The sequence below is a fragment of the Bacillus rossius genome, chromosome 12 (assembly GCF_032445375.1).
Source record: "Bacillus rossius redtenbacheri isolate Brsri chromosome 12, Brsri_v3, whole genome shotgun sequence".
Classification (NCBI taxonomy): domain Eukaryota; kingdom Metazoa; phylum Arthropoda; class Insecta; order Phasmatodea; family Bacillidae; genus Bacillus; species Bacillus rossius.
In genome coordinates this window covers 25,252,846-25,271,925 of record NC_086339.1, presented here as the reverse complement: position 1 = coordinate 25,271,925, position 19,080 = coordinate 25,252,846, and the positions used below count along the sequence as shown (strand labels likewise).

The 19,080-nt window shown below is 41.8% G+C and overlaps 1 protein-coding gene across 3 annotated transcripts in view; it reads left to right on the top strand.

The window, feature by feature from the left end:
* The window catches only part of LOC134537738 (cadherin-23-like), an 84,847-nt gene that overhangs the window by 48,254 nt on the left and 17,513 nt on the right, over positions 1-19,080 (top strand). For all 3 annotated transcript variants that reach the window (XM_063378498.1, XM_063378499.1, XM_063378500.1), the window contains 8 exons: positions 904-1,037; positions 2,361-2,585; positions 4,360-4,488; positions 6,436-6,556; positions 6,650-6,753; positions 9,559-9,688; positions 10,832-10,945; positions 12,700-12,881. In XM_063378498.1, coding sequence (XP_063234568.1) covers positions 904-1,037; positions 2,361-2,585; positions 4,360-4,488; positions 6,436-6,556; positions 6,650-6,753; positions 9,559-9,688; positions 10,832-10,945; positions 12,700-12,881 — 1,139 coding nt within the window. The remainder of the gene's footprint in view (positions 1-903; positions 1,038-2,360; positions 2,586-4,359; positions 4,489-6,435; positions 6,557-6,649; positions 6,754-9,558; positions 9,689-10,831; positions 10,946-12,699; positions 12,882-19,080) is intronic.

Here is a 19,080-nt window from a genome sequence, read left to right as displayed (position 1 = left end):
ACTTTTTAAATATTGTTGAACTCTTTTATTCAAAGTAAATTTTATGTAACACATCGTTACTGCAAGGGGTGGAAATAACAATATTTAAAAAGTTAAATAACAAGATAATAAAAGTCATTACTTCTTTAATAGATATACTATTAAATCTATAATAATTTATCGTAAAACTCCTAATTTAACTGAATCTTTTGGCTCTAAAACGGGTTGAGATTTTTAAAAAATGTAACTTCCTTAGTATCTAATTTTTCAGAATTTATTAATAAACATTTGTATATTACCTTAAACCTATATGAAAAATTTTTTTATACGACCAGTGCAAGGGATGAAAAATAGTGTTTGGATGGGTTGGTAGAGCATAAGTTGGTAAGTATTTATGTTACATTACTTTTTTGACGTGACGTCTAATAAATCGATGAATGCCGGCTGCATGCATGTAAAAGTGTCCCGTTACGCACATTTTTCCGTTACGCCGTGTCCCCTTACGCACATTGTTCCGTTACGCTGTGTCCCATTACGCTCATTGTACGCTTGCACCGCATCTATCTCTCTTCCACTCGACTGTTTATAAAGTGAAGTGAAAAGTTAATGTGGTTTTCATTGCTTATTACAACAACAATTTCAGCATTTTAAAAATCATATTACTAGTATAATTTTAAGTATTTACTCTTTTATTATTAAAATAAAAATGATTCAATTTTATTCATAAAGTATGCAATCATTTCATCAATGTTTTGTTATGACGTCGCGTTAAACTATCATTCGTAAACCGACTTTACAGACAACCAATTTAAAAAAAAAATTTTTTAGAAAGTATTTCTAGAGAAACGTATATGTATAAAATGTAAAAAAAAAAAAATATTATAATGTGGGCCATGTAAGCAGTTGAATGGTTCTTGCGTGCAGACCCCACAATCAGCAACTCTGTCCGCTCCATGATCACCGTGCACATTGACGATGTGAACAACAATGCCCCAACGTTTGCTGAACTGCCGGAGGGCCAGGCTTACCTCTTCAGCTGCACAACTCATGATATTCAGGTAAGGAAAGTAAAATCATGCTGCATTCAAAATAATCTGTACATTGTTTTAATTTTTACTGATTTTCTTTTTATCAGTAAGCCATTAAAATATCAAAATACTGGTTCTAATAAGTCGTTAATTGTAATGGGTATAAAACAAGGTAGGTATAGTATATTTTTTGTGCAGTTTTTTTGAAGATATGACTGTCTGCAATTAATTCCAGAATGTTCAGATTAACTGGAGCATACTTTATAAAGTAAACTCCCATTTGTATGACTCCATTGATTACATCCACCTTCCTATAATGAATGACACCCTTTCTGAGGAACTGTAAAAAGTTTGTTAAGTCATCCGCTGCACACTCAACACGGTACCAGATGCTCTGGTCCTCGATGATCTAATCTTCGCGCTTGAAGCTTGTCGCTGTCGCCTGCTGTCGCTTCGCCAAGAAGTCACTCACCCTCTTCACTTCACTGCCTTCGTAGGTCATACGCCGTGTTTATATTCCTCTCAGTCCTGCCCTGGAAAGGTTTCGTAGCCCTTCAATGTGTCGCATCAGAATCCCCGACTTAACACTCAAAGCTTCAAGAATAATGGTGTTCTAGTTATGCCATTTCGAGCAGACGGGGCTCTGGAAATGTACCAAACCCTCGAGGGAGGTAGAGAGTAGGTGCTGCTAATGGGATTACTGTACTGGTATGAGATAGTTAAAAGTTAACATGCTACATTCTTACAATAATAATTTTTGTGGTAAACTTATCCAAGCACTCATTCCGAACAACAATAACAACAAATCAGCAAGAATTTCCGTTTGAAAAATGTACAAATATCCATAGTTTAAAAATAGATTCACTAAGAGATGTAGGATCAAACAAAGTAAATTATTTTTTCTGATCTATTTACCTTTGTGCAATAAATGTGCTAAAATAATAATATATATTTCATTTAAAATGTTAAAAGATAAAATTTTGGTGATTTGGTTGGAAGTTTAGTCTAAACGCAGCTAATTTTTACGATTTAACTTGCATTTTGGTGCTACATGTTTTATTAACTTGCATTTCAGTGCTATATGTTGAATTAACTTGCATTTCGGAGGTATGTGGTTTATTGACATGCTTTTCAGTGATATTTTTGGTTTTATTGCAATTCAGCATTCAAACTTGACCCTGCTCATCATTCTCTGACTATCCTTGCTCTCTTCTCTTCCTGATCTCTAAGTAGCATGTACATATTTAAGTTTTCTTAGTTTAATTTTCTTTAAGTCATTTTACTGGGGTTTTTTTTTCTGCATAACACTTATGATCTCATCATGTTCTAACTGTTTGTTGTGTTATTTTGCAGGGAAAAAATGTGCTGGATGATTTAAAAGCACCAGATTTGGATGAGCCTGGTCCAAACTCTTGGGTGAAGTACAGGATACTGAACATCAGCGTAATCAGTGGCAAGCAAAGCACGGCTCCTCAAGACTTGTTCAGTATACACAACAATGATGACAACAAGACTGCTACTATTACCATTGGGAGGAACCTTTCGAATTGGTGGGGCACCTACAGCATAACTTTCTATGTAAGTCACATTTATCACTGTTTAAATTGAACTATGGTAAACTCCCAATTATCTGTGTTAATTGGGATGTATCGATGCCTGGATAGTTGAAATCCTATAAAAAAAAAAATCTGATAATCCGTTTCTCGGTAAGGGCCGCCCTCGAATTTGGGTCGCACCGTATATTTGTCTCAGTTTAGTGGGATGTAAGCAATATGGTGGCACTGTGTCGCCATGCTTTCTCCGTCTGCTGGAGAGGTGGCAGTCACACATTCCTCCCCTCCTTTTCTTGTATTTAATATTTCTTCTCCTCGGCTGCAAGTTGTTATTTCTCTCAGATCCTCGTCCTTTCATGAAAATAGCACGCAGAGAAACTTGTGCCAGGCTGGATGAATACAGAAGTAGCATTTTAATACAACCGATTCTCCGAGGCATACTTTTCACAGACCGAGCACAGGAAAGTTTCCATAATTCAAAATGGATGCAGTAACACGTGTGCACCTTGCGGAGCCGTGGCTAGAGTGTTCATCATGAAATGTTGCAATTACAAGCATGGGAAATGAATAGCACGAGAAACGATATTGTTGGTATTCGTAAAACCTGCCCTGATAGACACGTGCAAGATTGCCTTCACATACGTTGCTTGTTCATGGTCATTTACAATACCCGAAGAGGGAAAGTTAGCTAAACACTGCTCAAGATAAGAGCATGCAAACCATGCACACTCGATTTCTGGCGTAGTTTTTTTTTTTTTATTCTTTTGCTGGCCCTTCCACCAGCCGAATTCCAGCCAGCCATGTCACTTGCCGGGCAGAAAGTGGCATAACGGCATGTCGAACAAACAAGATGGTGTCTAGAGACGTGAAGCAGCAGTCACGCATTCCCCTCAGGTTTAAAGTGTGACAAATGTTTCAGCTGAGGTGGTGGGCGACCGAAGGGTCAGACCAGACAGCTTTCTGACACGGTAATAGGGTGGTCATCAAGTGCCTCAGCCATGCAGTCATGCCATTGAGTGTCCTCTGTATTTAGCCATTCAGAGTACGTATTTGGTTTGAGAAACTCTGCTTTGGGCGTTGTTCTTGGAAAGTAGTACTTGAAAATTGTGTTGAAGTTGGAAGAATCCAGTGCCACAGTGAACATTGCATCTGAGTTTGTTTCCTGACTATTTATGACTTAGTTCATTTTCTTAAGGATGACTTTAAGGGGAAGAGATAGGAACCGAAAATATCTTCTTAGTTTTAACATTTTTTTAGGTAATTATGATTTTCTATCCTTTCATTCGACTTCTTTAAAGCATAGTATGTAATGTATTGGAATGCCTGAAGTTAATAGTAAAAGCTGCTACAAATAGTTTCCCTTGGTGAAGTCATTGGCGTTTAGTATTGAATTCATTTTTGAGTATGACTACAACTTTATTAATACAGTGAGTAGATCCTGTATTATGGTCTTTAAAAATCTCTTAGTGTATGGTATCTGCCTTAACGAAAGAAAATTCAAAAATTCAAAATATTAAACATTAAAAAATTGTCATGGCTTAAAAACTTTTGAAACCAATATGTCTCTCTCTTCCTATCCCTCCCCCAAACATTGAGACTCAATTAAACACATTATGAATTTTTAATTTATTTACCTAGGGGTCACTGGTTATCACTGGTTAGTGTAGCTTTATTCACGCTTACCTTGTCACTGTATGCCAAAGGTCTGTCCGTTGTAGGTGTAGAAATATTGTTCTTACTGTGCATTCTACAGTAACAATTATATTTCACCCTTGTGTACTTGTGTTTGTTGTCACCAGGCACAAGATGAAGGCGAACCACCTCTTAACGACACCAAGAGCTACCCTGTTCGCATTGAAGGTTTAAATGATCACGATCCTGTTTTCACCTACCCTGATGCTAGTATGAAATATGTGAAGTTGAAGAGAGTAAGTAGTGGTAATTGAATGTGCTGTGTTGACAGTTTACGAGCAAACACACACTGCACACTGACCGCAAATGATATCTAGTAAATGTTAGAAGTAAATTTTCCAAGGTTTTCCAAACAAGTGATGGGTAAAACAAGAACTTGAAGCAAAAGACACATCATATAAAAATCTCTTTCGGCACAGCCAACAGGAGTAGGTAAATTTTGAAGTACCTACTTATTCTGGAAATGTTCTGGAAACTTCTGTTAACTTCAGGAACATTTTATGAACTTAATGTACAAAATTTCCTACATGTTCTCCAATATTCCAAAAAGATTGATAAACCTTCTTCATATTCTATGCAGCGAAAATTTTTTGAATGTTTTAATCTCAATTCATCCAGCATTGAATAGCTATTATGCCTACTAAGATAGCAGTGAATATTTTTCTTTTAACACTATTTTTTAACCCTTGCACTAATGCGTGGGCATATATAAAGTTTCTTTGGACCAAGGCTTAGGATAATATTAACATGGTTTAAAATAAATTCGATCAAATTTAACAGTAAGGAAGTTTCAATTTTTTTTTTACAACCCCTCCCCTGTTTTTACTGTCATAGTTTGTCTCATCAAAAAAAATTTCAGGATTTTAAAATAAATTATAACGGATTTGATAGTAAACCTACTAAAAAAGTTGTGATTGTTTTTTGTCATTCAGCCCCTTTTTATTTTCAACCCTTGCAGTAATGGTTACTTAAAATTTACTTTAGACAAATTTAGGAAGTTAAAATAAATAAAAAAATGGATTCAGTAGTGTACATGGTATGAAAATTTTATTTAAATTCTTATTCAACCCCTGGTATTTTCAACTCCTTGCAGTAATGGTTTGTCTTATCGAAAATTGTATCAGACCAAAATTTTAGATAATTTTTAAAAGATTTACAATCAATTGTCATAGATTTTATAGTTAACCTAGTAAGGGAGTTTTGTCCTTAGATAGGCCAGTAAATTAGGTTCTGATAAAAAAAAAAACAAGAATCAAAAAGTGTCTATAGGTAGCTTTCGAGTTATAGGCATTTTTCAGAAAAATTTTTAATCCTCACTCTGATCCAAATAATTAGATACTGTGACTAAAAATGTTTGCTACGCAATCATAAGTTACCCAACTACTTGTAATAAATCAGATTAAAACTAAACATGCTATACTTTTAAGGAAAAAAGTTATATGAAAAACATATGTGGCAAAAAAATTTTAATCTGGAAATTTACCTGTCATACTATAAAAAAAAATACTTTGCTAATTTAGCAAGTTATTTGAAAAGATGGCTAATTAAAGAAAATAACTTGCTGAGTTAGCAAATATTTTTTTTACAGTGTGAATAGTCAAAATTGAGATTAAAAATTGTTCCCGCAAAAGTTGTGCAAAGAATGTTTTTCATCAAAATATAGCATGTTTGATTTTATTTTGAATTGTTATCAATAGAATGGTGGTAATTATGATTGTGTAGCAAAAATGTTTAGTCCAGTATTTAATAATTTGGTGCAGGGGGAGATTAAAAAATGTTTGAACTATGTCTATCTCGAACTACAATCGTTTTGAATTTTGATCTTTTTTTATTCAGAACTATGAATAATTGGCCTATCAGCTGTTCTCGCCTTGAGTTTGAGTTATGTCATGATACACTCTGTATGTAAAAAATGTGGTTTAGTGAATGTTAGATGTTATAAATAAATATACATTGTGCTAGCTTTGATGCAGAATGGACTCCTAGTTTTCAATTTAGTTTGGTATTTTAGGGAGGTGCAGAGAGGTTTCCCCAAAACTACGCCTCTGCAACGTAGCAGACCTGATAGTTCCTATAATTGCTTAATAGGTTCTTGGTCATTTTATTGTCTATCAAGAATCACAGCTTTGTTGCACACATACTAATCAAGTTATACTTACATCTGTGTGATGCTTGTTTTATAGGAGCAGCAAAAACCTGACTCGTGTGCCATTATGAGTGATGGAAAGTGCTTTCCTTACATTACGGCCACAGACGAGGATGAAGGTGATAACGGACGTGTGAGTTTCGAAGTGCTTGGAGATGGTAGGTCTTGACTGAACCACTAATTTTGTGAAGGTTTGTTTTAAAAAAAAAATGGAAATGATTAATTAACTAATTTGGGTTGCTCTGTTATAGACAACGCATTGAAGTACTTGAAGATGTCACCTGATAGTGATGATAATTCTGCTACGCTCTTGATGGCATTACCGTTTGATAGTGAATCACCTTCAGTTTTCACGGTAAGCTCTTGTTTTGGCTCATATCTGACAAATATCGCACAGTTAGTGTTATGCTTTTGCAGTCTCAAAATATAGAGTGTCTGACCTACTTCATCCGTGACTATTTCAAAAGTACTAATAAATTCATAATTTCAACTTTACATTTTTGGTTTTGTTTAAACATTAAAAAAATATATATTTCTCTGCATCATGTAGGCTTATACTATGTAACAAATACAATTACTTTAAGCCTAAATACTTTTTATCTATAAATTTGAATTAATAAATTTATGTTAATGTCTCATCAGCATCAGGGTCATTAAAGATGATGAGGGTGATGAGATGATGATGAAGCATTGACATAATGAACGATGGAAGGAAACTGGAGTATAATGAGAAGACCCATTGGCTGAAAGCAACAACTGCCACTTTACCGACTTTGAAATTGAAAAATCTCGGTTTGACTCGTCATCACCTGCGGATTGTGTTTCGGATCCCGGGGTGGGCCTAGTGGATGCTGGTGCCAGGCTAACTCTAGATGTCTGACCACTGATTTGTAATCGTGACTCATCCATCAGATCCATCAGCCCAAGCGTGATCCACTAAGTCTGGTGGCTGAAATTACGTACAAGAATGTAGCTGTTGCATTGTTGCACTCCCTTATCAATGAAGACGACTGGTTCGTAAATGATATTGGTAGGGGAAGACTTTGAAGAAACACTCACTAATTTACCAACATGTGGTTTTATTATAATGAACACACTTTACATCAGCGTTACACGTGACATGTTAGGCGCTTATTAGCAATAATTTCTATTTGCACCTACTCATATATACACTAGTGACAGTCTCTTTGTAAGTAGTTATGTTGCTGGGGTCTGATAGTACCGTATGCTCTTAAAGTTAACTAAATGATCGGGCACAATGTGTCGCTGCCGTGACTCAACATTAGTAACTGCTAAAGTGGCATTACTAACCCCGGGAGACGTATGCGTGGGAGAATTAGATTAAACCTGTCCATCCTGAGGTTGGCCAGTCCCGTGAATGGAGACTCCGCGGCACGTTGATATGGCACAGTTAAATTTACACTGTTGGGGTTGGCCCTACAAAGGAAAATCGGCCTAGGGACACGTGGAGAAAGAATTTAAGTAAAGGGTTTTAGGGAGTGGCTATAATTACCAGAACGAAGAATTGATAAAACAAAATTGACGTTTCCGCACAAAACAGTGTGTCTGCCCCGGACTGCGGCCTGCGCTAGATTGCCATTAGCGTCATTCCCATGCCAAAACTATATTAGAAAAAACTTTAAAATGAAATTTATGTTAATGTTAAAAAGTATAAACATCACACTTCATTAAATACTTATATGATAATTAGCTAAATTATGTTATTATAAGAATTAAAATAATATAATTAGTTCAAAACATGGAACAAGTGGAAGACTGTTAATTTTGCATTTGCTCCATCTGTGGACACTTGATTATATAATATATTTGTGATGTGATTGACACTGTGATTTAATTAGGATCGATGGCCGCAAGGTTCATTGAACCCTTTTGGGGCCAACACAAGTGTCCTACAACGCACATTACCTCGTGAGTAAAACTGTGACGATATTGAAACACTGGATGTGCAAGGTGATATTTGAGGGCTGGCTATAGAGGGTTGGTCGCACAAATCCTGGTGTATGCAGTTTGCATGTACACACTGGGTTTTGCACTTGGCTCGGTTAGTCTCGCAGGCCGGTGCATTGCGCGCCAACCAGGGCTGTAGGAACCGGGCGGGGGGGGGGGACAGGGGGGACGTGTCCCCCTGAACTTTTTGGGTGGAGGGGACTGTCCCCCCCAACTTTCTAGACCGTGATATTTTTATTTTATAATATTATTCTGCCCAACTTTATTTGTAATTTCTTCACTCATCAAATTTTATCTTAAGGAAACAATAATAATTTTAACATCGATGTATCCAATGGTTAGATACAAAAACTGCTTAAAAAGTGCTATTTTGCACTTTTAAAATCAAAATTTTCCGGTGGAGGACCCCCGGACCCCCCGTCTTAGTAAGAGGGGAATGGGTTCACATGACATCAAAATCATTATTTTTCCCCCCCAACTTTATGAACACAGCTACGCCAATGAGAGCACAGCGGATGGGGACCAGGCTTGCTGCCATAGGAGGTATGACGTCAGTTTCAGCGAGGAATCAAACTGTCGCCTTGCCAGCCATGTTACCATTTGGATTTTACACTTGGTTCTGTGTCATGTGTAGCATTTATAATGAAAAAAGGGAGTTTCTGAACAGTGTGTATGTTCAGTGATAAAATTGGTATTCTTCCTGCATTTTATGCCATAGCTTTGAATCCCTTGGTAACATTTTACCTGAAAATCTCAGATAATCACAAATTACTACAAAAAAAATTAGATTTACCAGCATTTTACCTAATTTTGTACAAATGCACACATCCCTGCACTGTGTCTACGGTAATAAAAAAAACTTTTTTGCCTCAATAATTTTACTTTTAAAAGTCATGAAACTTTTTTTTGTATATCTTTTGTCAATATTTGATTAGTTTAAATAATGCTATTGAAATATTTGCCAAAAAAAAAATTTTAGCTCTTAAAAAAAGGTTTTTGATAATAGTGGTTTTAGTTTTGTAATGTGCTGCAGTTAACATAACCACTTTGCTACAGATAAATGACAGTGATAAAGTAAGCTTGCTTTAGAAAGACATTAAAATTACTGAAGGTAATTTTTAACATTTCATTGTTGAGGAAAAGTACTGTAATCCAGAAATGTGCGTTGATTTTTACATGAATTTGATTGTAGCTCCAACTAGAAGCCTACGACCACGGCCAAACCCCGCGACGCACGGAAACGGAGCTAAGGATTCTAGTGGTGTCTCAGGAGGCCAGAGAGCCGGTGTATTCTGATCCAGTAATGAAGGCTCAATTCACAGGTAACCTCTGCAGTTTGGTTACGATACACTTTATCTTTCATCATCAGTGTACCAATTGGTTTTTGATTAGCATTTGATAAGAAATATGACTGAATCATTTGTGTGACAAAACTGTTACCCTCTTTACCAAAAGCTTAATGTTTTTATGCTATGCAACTTTGTATTTATATTGCATTTATTTAATCGCATACTTAGTGTACTCAGCAATGATAAGTATTAAAATAGGTATATGCTACATAGTTATGTGTCAGTACGAAAGAATATATTGTTTTTTCATGTATGTATTATTAATTTTATTACTTGTGTAAATCAGTATTTTTAAACAGTGTTAGGTGAGTATTGTTTTAGCTGTGTAACTAAATATTTCTGCTGGTATAATGCTTTGTCATGAATTATTATTTGATCAACTAAATCACACATTGTATTATAGTCACGAGCCCATGAATGTGGAAATATGTTAAGTTCAACTAGAAGGCATGAATATTTCTTGATCGGAGTGTAGCTATGGATGACTGTGGCTCAACAAAGTCGCATTGAGCTAGGTCATATTCATAAGCCATGTTGTCACTGTCACATGCCAGATACCTACCTCAGACTCCACACGTCCATTTGGACAATTAGTTAAGCTGCATAAACTACCTAATTATCGGCATTATTTCATATCGGAATTATTTAAACTCAAAGTTTGTTTTAAATGTAAGAAAAAAAAATTTAGTAGAATTTTTTTTATTCAAAGAATCTACAATTTATTATTTATGTGGTAAAGAGTTATTTCATTTGATATCATACCCGCGTCCTTACTATTCTCAATTATTATCTCTTGCTCTATTAAAAAATATTAGTAATTTATCTCTGTCTATAATCAGTAAGCAAGATGATTCACTTCTGTCATGTGTGAACTCTATGCACACATTTTTTTTAAGCTTTTTCAAGCTGTACTGCCAGTGTTTGTGTTATGAAATTAATTTATTTTTTGAAGTGGATACTTGTGTAATTTATACTTTTGTAAATAATTTCAGTCTCACTATCCATATGTAATAATTCCACACTGCATGTTTTTTTTTATTGTTCTGCATAAATTAAAATTTTACTTATTTTTTCCAGTTGTAGTGTACCATAATTATTGCTATATTTTCTTTGCAGAAAATATCACCGGCATGTCAGAATTTGTACTCCTGACTCCACCTATTGACCCAGACTACAACTTGTCAATGACGCTTTACAACATGTCAGATCCTATTTACTATTATTTGTTGAGTAAGTATATTAGAAATTAAGACATATTATATTTATTTACAAAAGCATTCCTGGACTCACAGACTCGCAAGTGTATGAAACACACGTAGTCTTGTCGGAAACTGATAATTCTCGTCCCCAGTCGGTTTTCCCAAGCGGGGTGAGCTGCCGGCCTTTCAGAGGAACTGACATGTAAATTCTATCCCATCCAATGAGCCAAGATGGAATGCAGTGGTAGGGACAACAGGAAAAATCAGAGAAAATCCATTGGCTTACAACATGTGGTCTTTTTTTTTTTCTCAAGGAGTGTACACTTGATTGTCAGTTAAAAAGAATAGGGAGAATATTTATGAATTTAATGGAAGCAAAATTAATTATTCAATTGCATTATAAAAGTATTAAATTTTTACATTGTATTTAGTCATTATATACCTAGATGACTATGGTCAGTATTGTAAACTTTTAGTTTTTAACTACATTTGGCAGTGTGATAATTTTCAACTGGAACAAATAATAGCTTAACTAGCACCATGTTGCACCTTCAAATCAGTATTTTCCCAGGGGAGGGACTTCCTGGACCCACTTCTAACTTGGGGTGTCAGCCCCTCCCAAAACAAAAATCTGGATCTGGCCCTGATGACAACTAATTAGATCCACAGGATGCATATTGTTGTCACACCTTCTCATGTGACAAGAGTTGGTTTGGATTGTGAGATTAACATCTCGTTGACATTGAAGTCGTTATAGATGGTTTATGGCTATGAGATACTCATTGAACATTGCTGGATTGAATGGGTGGGGAAAAAGGGTTACCACAAGTAAACCTACCTACCGGCTCACAGCAACATCCACCGCATTTCCCACGTTTGACCCTGCCGGAAATCTAATCTGAATCACCTTGGTGGGAGGCATGTGATCCGACCACTCGACCATCCCTCCCCTCCCCACCCGTGAGAATCATGGTGAGTTACGGGCAGTGAAATTTAATTATTTGGCTGTATATTTATTTTGTAAGCTTTTTGTATGCTGTATCACAAATGCTGTGCAGTTTTCTTTTTTGTTTTTTTAAGTGTTAGCATCCTTCATTGGCTGACAGCAGTACCTTCTGTACTTACCCACTGCTCTGTTCCCTTTTCTTTACTATCCTTTTGACAGAGGAAAAACTATGTAAGTGTGAAATGAAGTTGAAGGCCTAGATAAATAGTAAAACCCTCTCAATGCTAGCCTTCAACCATCATGTTGGAGTTTTGGTTTTTAGCTAAATCTGTATCTTTATGAAAAAAAAAAATTATATATTTAAAAAATTGGAACTATTATTGAAATTAAGTTGTATGCTTGATCCAGCGATGGAAACATAGAGAATGAACTTTTGAGTGACCACAAACATTTTAGTCCAATAAATTTTTTATTATAAATATGTATTAATGACACATGGTTAAATATTGAATAATAATAAAAATGATAACATGAAAATGGAATTACCTAACACGGAGGGTGAAGAAATATTTTTAAAATATTTAAGAAGTTTTACGGTGTACTAAATATTTATAATTTTTAGTTGTCAATTTTCTGTGTATAATTTTTCTTTTTAAGTTTTTCAGGTTTAATACAAATAAATATTTTAGTTGTTTCATATTTATTTAGAAGGATTACATTGTACAACTCAACGTTCTTTTCTGAACCTTATTCAAATGACACGTCTCTCCGTGGACATAAAGGTTTTATGGTTGTGCTGTGTAGTTGCCTCACACAAATGCTTGATGTTGTACCGGCAGACAGCACATGGGATGGAATGGAGCATTTTCAAGTTGACAGTGAGACCGGAAACCTTACTCTGAAGTACATGCTCGACAGAGAGAAGATAGACAACTACACGCTGTACATCCTTGTCAGCAAGTACTCCACCCAGCCAGTGACGATTCAGTCGCAGAAGAGTGTGCTGCGGGTTGACATAAAGGTGAGAAAATAGCTTCCTTTAGTGTCTCACGCTTAGCTTGCAGTACGGAGTTAATGGCAACCCAGTGTTGCCTGATTGTTACTACCCGGCTTGTCAACATTACAAATTTTGTATACCATTGTTAATTATAAATTTCAATATTTTTTATTTATCTATTTCTTAGTTTTTCAAAAAAAAAATATTGTGGTTATTGAAAAAATTATTACAGTTGTAGTAATTCTGAAAGAAAAAAAACTAATAAATACTCAACACCAATTATTATTTCACAGGTGAAACTTTGTAGCTCAATAATAAGGCATTCAATTAAATTATATTCTATGATCAAAAAGAGCAAAACAAATTTAATATTAAAAGTTATAAAACAATAAAATGACAAAAACACCTGTAAACAAGATGGCATCATTCCAAATTTTAATTTACATAATACAATGTTTCGCTGACATGTTAAAACATTTCCGTTACCTTACAAAGTTGTGGCCTAAATTTTGTGCTCTGTTGCGTTTCTGTGATAACAGAGCCAATCACAATAAGGACAGAAGTATGGCAGAAATCATGCAATGGCAAGAGAGAGTAAATAATTTCTTATTGAAATGCACATTATGCAGGCTTTGTTTTCTTGTTTTTTTTCTTATAGTGGTTATTTTCTTGGCATGAGATAATTTATTCAATTTTATTAGGTATGCACCTTTTAAGGTTAGAAAATGTGGTGCATCTTTCAGTACTATTGACGTCAGCCGGGGCTACGCCCCATGAGCCTAGTCAGTCTCCGTTTCCTCAACATTCCTCTCCCCTTCCCCGGCATTTGTACCGCCATGTACGTAGTCGTGTGTTTGAATTGCGCGCCACGAACTACCACAAGAGGGCGCTTAGAAGCAGTGCGGCGATCCCTAAAATTGCTATGTTAATATTAATTGTAAGCCTTTTTGTTGTTTTCATCCATCTTCGCCCCAGTGCTGTGTAATTTACTTGTGTTTTCTTTAATTTAAATAGGTTACCTTAAATAACTATAGACGTTGCCCGGGCGGACCCGAACAGGCACGGACTTGGACGAGGGTAGGAATGCTTTTACATAAATTGTCATTAAATAAGTAAATAGTAACGAACTTTCCATTGTCAGTAATTTTTATATATTTTTAATGTTTATCTGTAATTTACTCAACTTTCGCCGGGGCACGGAATCGTAGAATATAGTAACGGTAATTGTGTTGGCGCGAAGGGCGCCATGTTGCCACCTGCGAGCGATGAGCTCAGCCCAGTCGATCTTCATCACTGACCGAGAGCAGACGCGCCAGCACCCCGGGGACTTCAACCTTTGTTCTGCACTGACCAAGTAATTCTGTCTCGTTAAGTATTTCTGAATCTCTTTCGCTCGTCATCCTCGGGGCAGCTCTCGGTCAGCGGACTGTTTAATTAATTAATTGTCTCAGTCGAGTTTCTTTCATCACCGTGTAATAAGTAAACTTTGCAGCATGGCCACGTGTGTGGACCATGCCTTCACCTAAACCGATTCGTGCCTCAGGCTTTTTTAACCGTGTAATGTGTAACGTGTAACGGGCGTGTAGAGAGACGTGTTAGTGAAATTAAATCTGGAGAATAAATATAAAGTGAGTACTTATTTAATCACGTGGTGAGTGAGTCTAGGAGTGTGGCGTGCCCGACGCCTAGAGCGGGCCAGGTCTGGGTAGCTAGGATAGAAAGGGCTGGTAACTCGTCCCCACTTGGGCTACGTCACGCCCTGAGTGAGAGACTCCGCCGGGTCCACGTGCCCTTCCACGTGGTGGCGCCCGTAGTTAACATCTCGAAATCACCGGCAATGCGCGATCAGCCCTCAAATGGCGCCCAAGAGCGTGGGGCGAGTTACATCTTCCGCGAAAACCAGACCTGTACGAGCGTGTGAGATAGGCGGTTGTTACGCGGAGCGCGCGGAACTAAAGTTCGCGCTGGAACTATTGTTCGCGCGGAGCGTATAGCGGGACTCTGGCGCGCCGGCCACGTGACCAGCCGGGCGCGCGCTTCCAGGAATTCGCTGCGAGCAGCCAGGTGGCCGCATTCCTCGCGACAACAGCAGCCGGGCCAGGTCAGTGTGTGTGTGTACCGCCATCCGCGTCGCGTCGCGTAGCGAAGGGAAGAGGGGCAATCGACCGGCCTCACCACCACACGACCATGTCGGACAACCACGGACTTGACAAAAATCCGGGCGCGATTAAGGCAAGTGAGTTGTTTCAAAAGAATAGCTTATATTGTGTTATGTGCGCGCGACCGCGCCAGGTGAGCGGGACGGCGATTTCTTCGTGGACGGACACGTGCGTGTGCGTAGGACAGTATGAAGCGCAGCCGAACCACGAGCAGGCAGAACGGGCGGATCAGTTTGAGGCGGGACACGGGAAGTGCACGGATGCGGAGTGTGAGGGCAAGACGCGGGAGGGAGGCTGGTGCCGGAACTGTCGCGCGTTCAAGCACACGGCGTGTTTCGCGAAGTCCGAAATAATCTCCTTTCAAGACGGGTGGTACACGTGCCAGTGGTGCCACCACGTGAGAATAGCGGGCCCGTCAGGCCGCAGCCCGGTGAGAGACGCCGCCGACACACCACGGAGCAGGGTACCTCTCATAGGACACGTGGAGCTACCGGAATTTGCGGGCAGAACCAGCGACGATCCGCGGAGATTTGTACACGCGTGTCGGGAACGCCTGAATCGCTACGGAGTGCCGGAGTGTGAGTGGGCGAACAGGGTGAGCACCGCGCTCAAAGGCGACGCCAAGACGTGGTGGCAGATCGTCCAGGAGTATGACATGCCGTGGGCCGAGTTCGCGAGATTGTTCGAGGCCAGATTCGCGGACGTGAAGACAGAGATGAGAGTGCGGACGGAGCTGTATTGTCTCGAGCAAGGCGCGACGGAGGCGGCGGAGGCGTTTATCATGAAAAAAATACGTCTGTACAAGCGGCTGTTTCCCGGAGAAGAACCTACCGGAGTGCTGGAGCGGGTAGTTGAGCTGATGCGCCCGGAATTTCGCCCGTATTTACGCCCGATGACGCGGCGTCCGGCAGAGGAGTTCGTCCAACAGGCGCGCGTCTTAGAGCAGGACCTACGAGCTGTCAGACCGACCAGGATCCACGCCACCCTGAGCACCAAGCAGGAAGACACGACGCCCGCCGACACCAAGGCGCTGGTGCCCTACACGGCGCCCACCCGAGACCAAGCTAGGCGCGACGAACCCGGACCGAGCGGCCACGCGCAGCTGACATGGCGGAGACGGACTACCGGCGGCAGCCCACCACCTCAGTGCCACACGTGTCCACCAGGCACGTTCCATTGGCACGAGAACTGCCCGGTGAGGAACAAGTTCCGGCCTGACTTCGCGGCGCAGCAGCCGTCGGGAAACGGACGGCAAGGGGGCGGCGCGCTAAGACAGCCCACCTCCCCCGCCTCACCTAACAACAACAGACCTACGGCGGCGGGGCCTCTCCTGGGTCACGTGGGAGCGGCGGAGGCCGACCTGTTGCGCATTCCGGTGGTTGTCAACGGGCGCGCAGTCCACGCGCTTGTTGACACCGCCGCCAGCCACAACTGTGTGGCGGCACGCGTGATTGGCCGTGACAACTTCGAGTACCACCCGGGCCAACTCCAGCTGGCTACCACGGGGGACGCCTGCTACACCCAGGGCGTCGCGACGCTGGAGGTGGACGTGCGGGACCAACGGTCCGTCACGACGGCGCTGGTGGTGGAGCAGTTACGTGATGACGTCATTCTGGGGCTACCCTGGCTCTACGAGCAGCACGCAGCCATCGACATCCGGGCCGGCTGCGTCCACGTCGGCACCCAGGGGCGGCGGACCATCCACGGGCTGGGTAAGCCTACTCCACCAGCAGTAAACCAGGTCAGTCTCGACGAGTTCCAGCACGGAGTTCCCCCCGAGTTTCGTGCTACCATCCAGCAGGTCCTCGATCATCAGTGTAATGTGTTTGCGTCCGCGGACCCGCTGAAACGTACCACCATAGCTGAGCATGCCATCCCGACCCATCCTCACGAGCCAATGTTTATCCCACCCGGTAGCTACGGCCACGTTGGTAAACAGACCATCCTAGACCAGGTTCAGGACATGTTGCATGACGGGATAATTGAGCCTAGCGAAAGTCCGTATAATTTCCAGGTCGTGTTGGCAGAAAAAAAAGACGGGAAACTACGCTTCTGTGTCAATTTCAAACCTATCAATAGAGTGACAATTAATGCCCCACCCCCCCTGCTGAACATGGCCGACACACTTTCAGGCCTGGGTAACGCCAAGATATTTTCTTCCCTCGACCTAAAATCTGGGTATTGGCAGGTGCCGATACGTCCGGCGGACCGACCCAAGACGGCGTTCACAGCCCCAGACGGGCGGAGATTTCAGTTTTGCGCGATGCCATTCGGCCTACAGGACGCCCCCGCTACCTTCCAAGGGATGATGACACGGGTCTTAGACAACTACTCGGGCAAGTTTGCGGCCGCGTATCTGGACGACATAATTGTTTGGTCTCAGACGTGGGAAGAACATGCGCATCATTTAGCATTAGTCTTGGAACGCCTGGCGAGCCATGGTCTGACATGCAATCGCGAAAAATGCCACCTGGGGACCACAGAACTAGATTTCCTGGGCTTAGTGGTTAACGCGGACGGAAACCGACCCACGGAAAAACAGCTGAGTGTAATTATCAACAAGGAGCCCCCACGCACGCGCAAGCAACTGCAAAAGTTCTTGGGGCTAGCTAACTGGCTGCGAGCCTTCGTCCCAGAGTTCTCGGTAGTAGCGGCGCCGATGACAGAACAGCTGTCACCCAAACGTCCGTTCAGGTGGACCGTGGAAGCCCAGAACGCTTTTGACGAGCTAAAACGCAGATTTCAACAGTGCCACTTACTCGCGCGGCTGGACCCAGGCAGACCCCTGATCGTACAAACAGACGCGAGCGAGAAGGGCATCGGGGCCATCCTGTTACAACTCGGCGACGACGGCGAGCCCCGGGTGATTGAATATGCAAGCGCCAAGTTCGGCGACGTCGAGCAGCGGTATAGCGTGAACGAGCGTGAGTGTCTAGGCGTAGTTTGGGCCCTCAGACGCTACCGCCCACACCTGGAGGGGCAGAAATTCGTACTGAGAACTGACAGCCAATGTCTCAAATGGCTGGCCACGATGCAGGGGCGACGTTCGAAGCTGACGCGTTGGGCCATGCTTCTACAGGCCTTAGATTTCGAAGTCGAGCATGTACCGGGAAAACAGAACGAACTAGCGGACGAGCTGTCGCGAGATCCGGACGTCACCGTCACAGCCTGTGACGATGCGGAGTGGGAGGAGCTTTTGCCACCACCCAGCGGGCGCATACCCAGGACCCCGCGCACCCCGACAACCCAAGCCGCATTGTGTGCCCTAAACCTTAACGTCACACCGACATTACCGCCAGGCGCGGAGCTTGATGACTTAGACGCCTACGTGCGAGCGGCCCAACTCACGGACACAGACACACAGGAGATCGTGCGCCGTTGCGGGAGCGGAGAATGTGAAGGCTACCGTGTATTGGACGGGACACTGCAGGCGCGACCTAAGGGGACAGCTGGCCAATGGCGGACGTTCGCGCCAGCCGCCACCCGCCGGGAGGTGTTTGACATGTATCACGTGAACAGGCTAGCCGGACACCCCGGCGCAGACCAGACGCGACGCGATCTGCGGGAACAGTTCTACTGGCCAGGGGTAAACAAGTTTGTACGGGACTGCGTGAGGAGATGTAAACATTGCCAGAGGCACAAGGCGCGCCGCACCGACGGGACAGCCCAGCAGGTACCCAGGCAGCCCACCGAGCCATTCCATACAGTCGCCATAGACCTAATGGGACCATATCCCCGCACGCCCCGAGGGAAAAGATTTTTGTTGGTGGTGACAGACTGCTACACGCGTTGGGTGGAGGCCTACCCCCTGGCGAACATCCGCGCCGGCACCATTGCACGCAGCCTGGAAACGGAGTTTTTTCCTAGGTGGGGGTACCCCCGGGTCCTGTTGTCGGACAATGCCACCCAATTTGTCGGGCGCCGGTGGGCGCAGCTGGGGAGAAAATGGCGGGTAATCCTACACACCACCCCCGTGTACCACCCCCGCGCGAACCCCACGGAACGACGCAACCAAGAGGTGAAGGTTCAACTGCGGTTGAGGCTCGCGGATGACCACGCCCAAT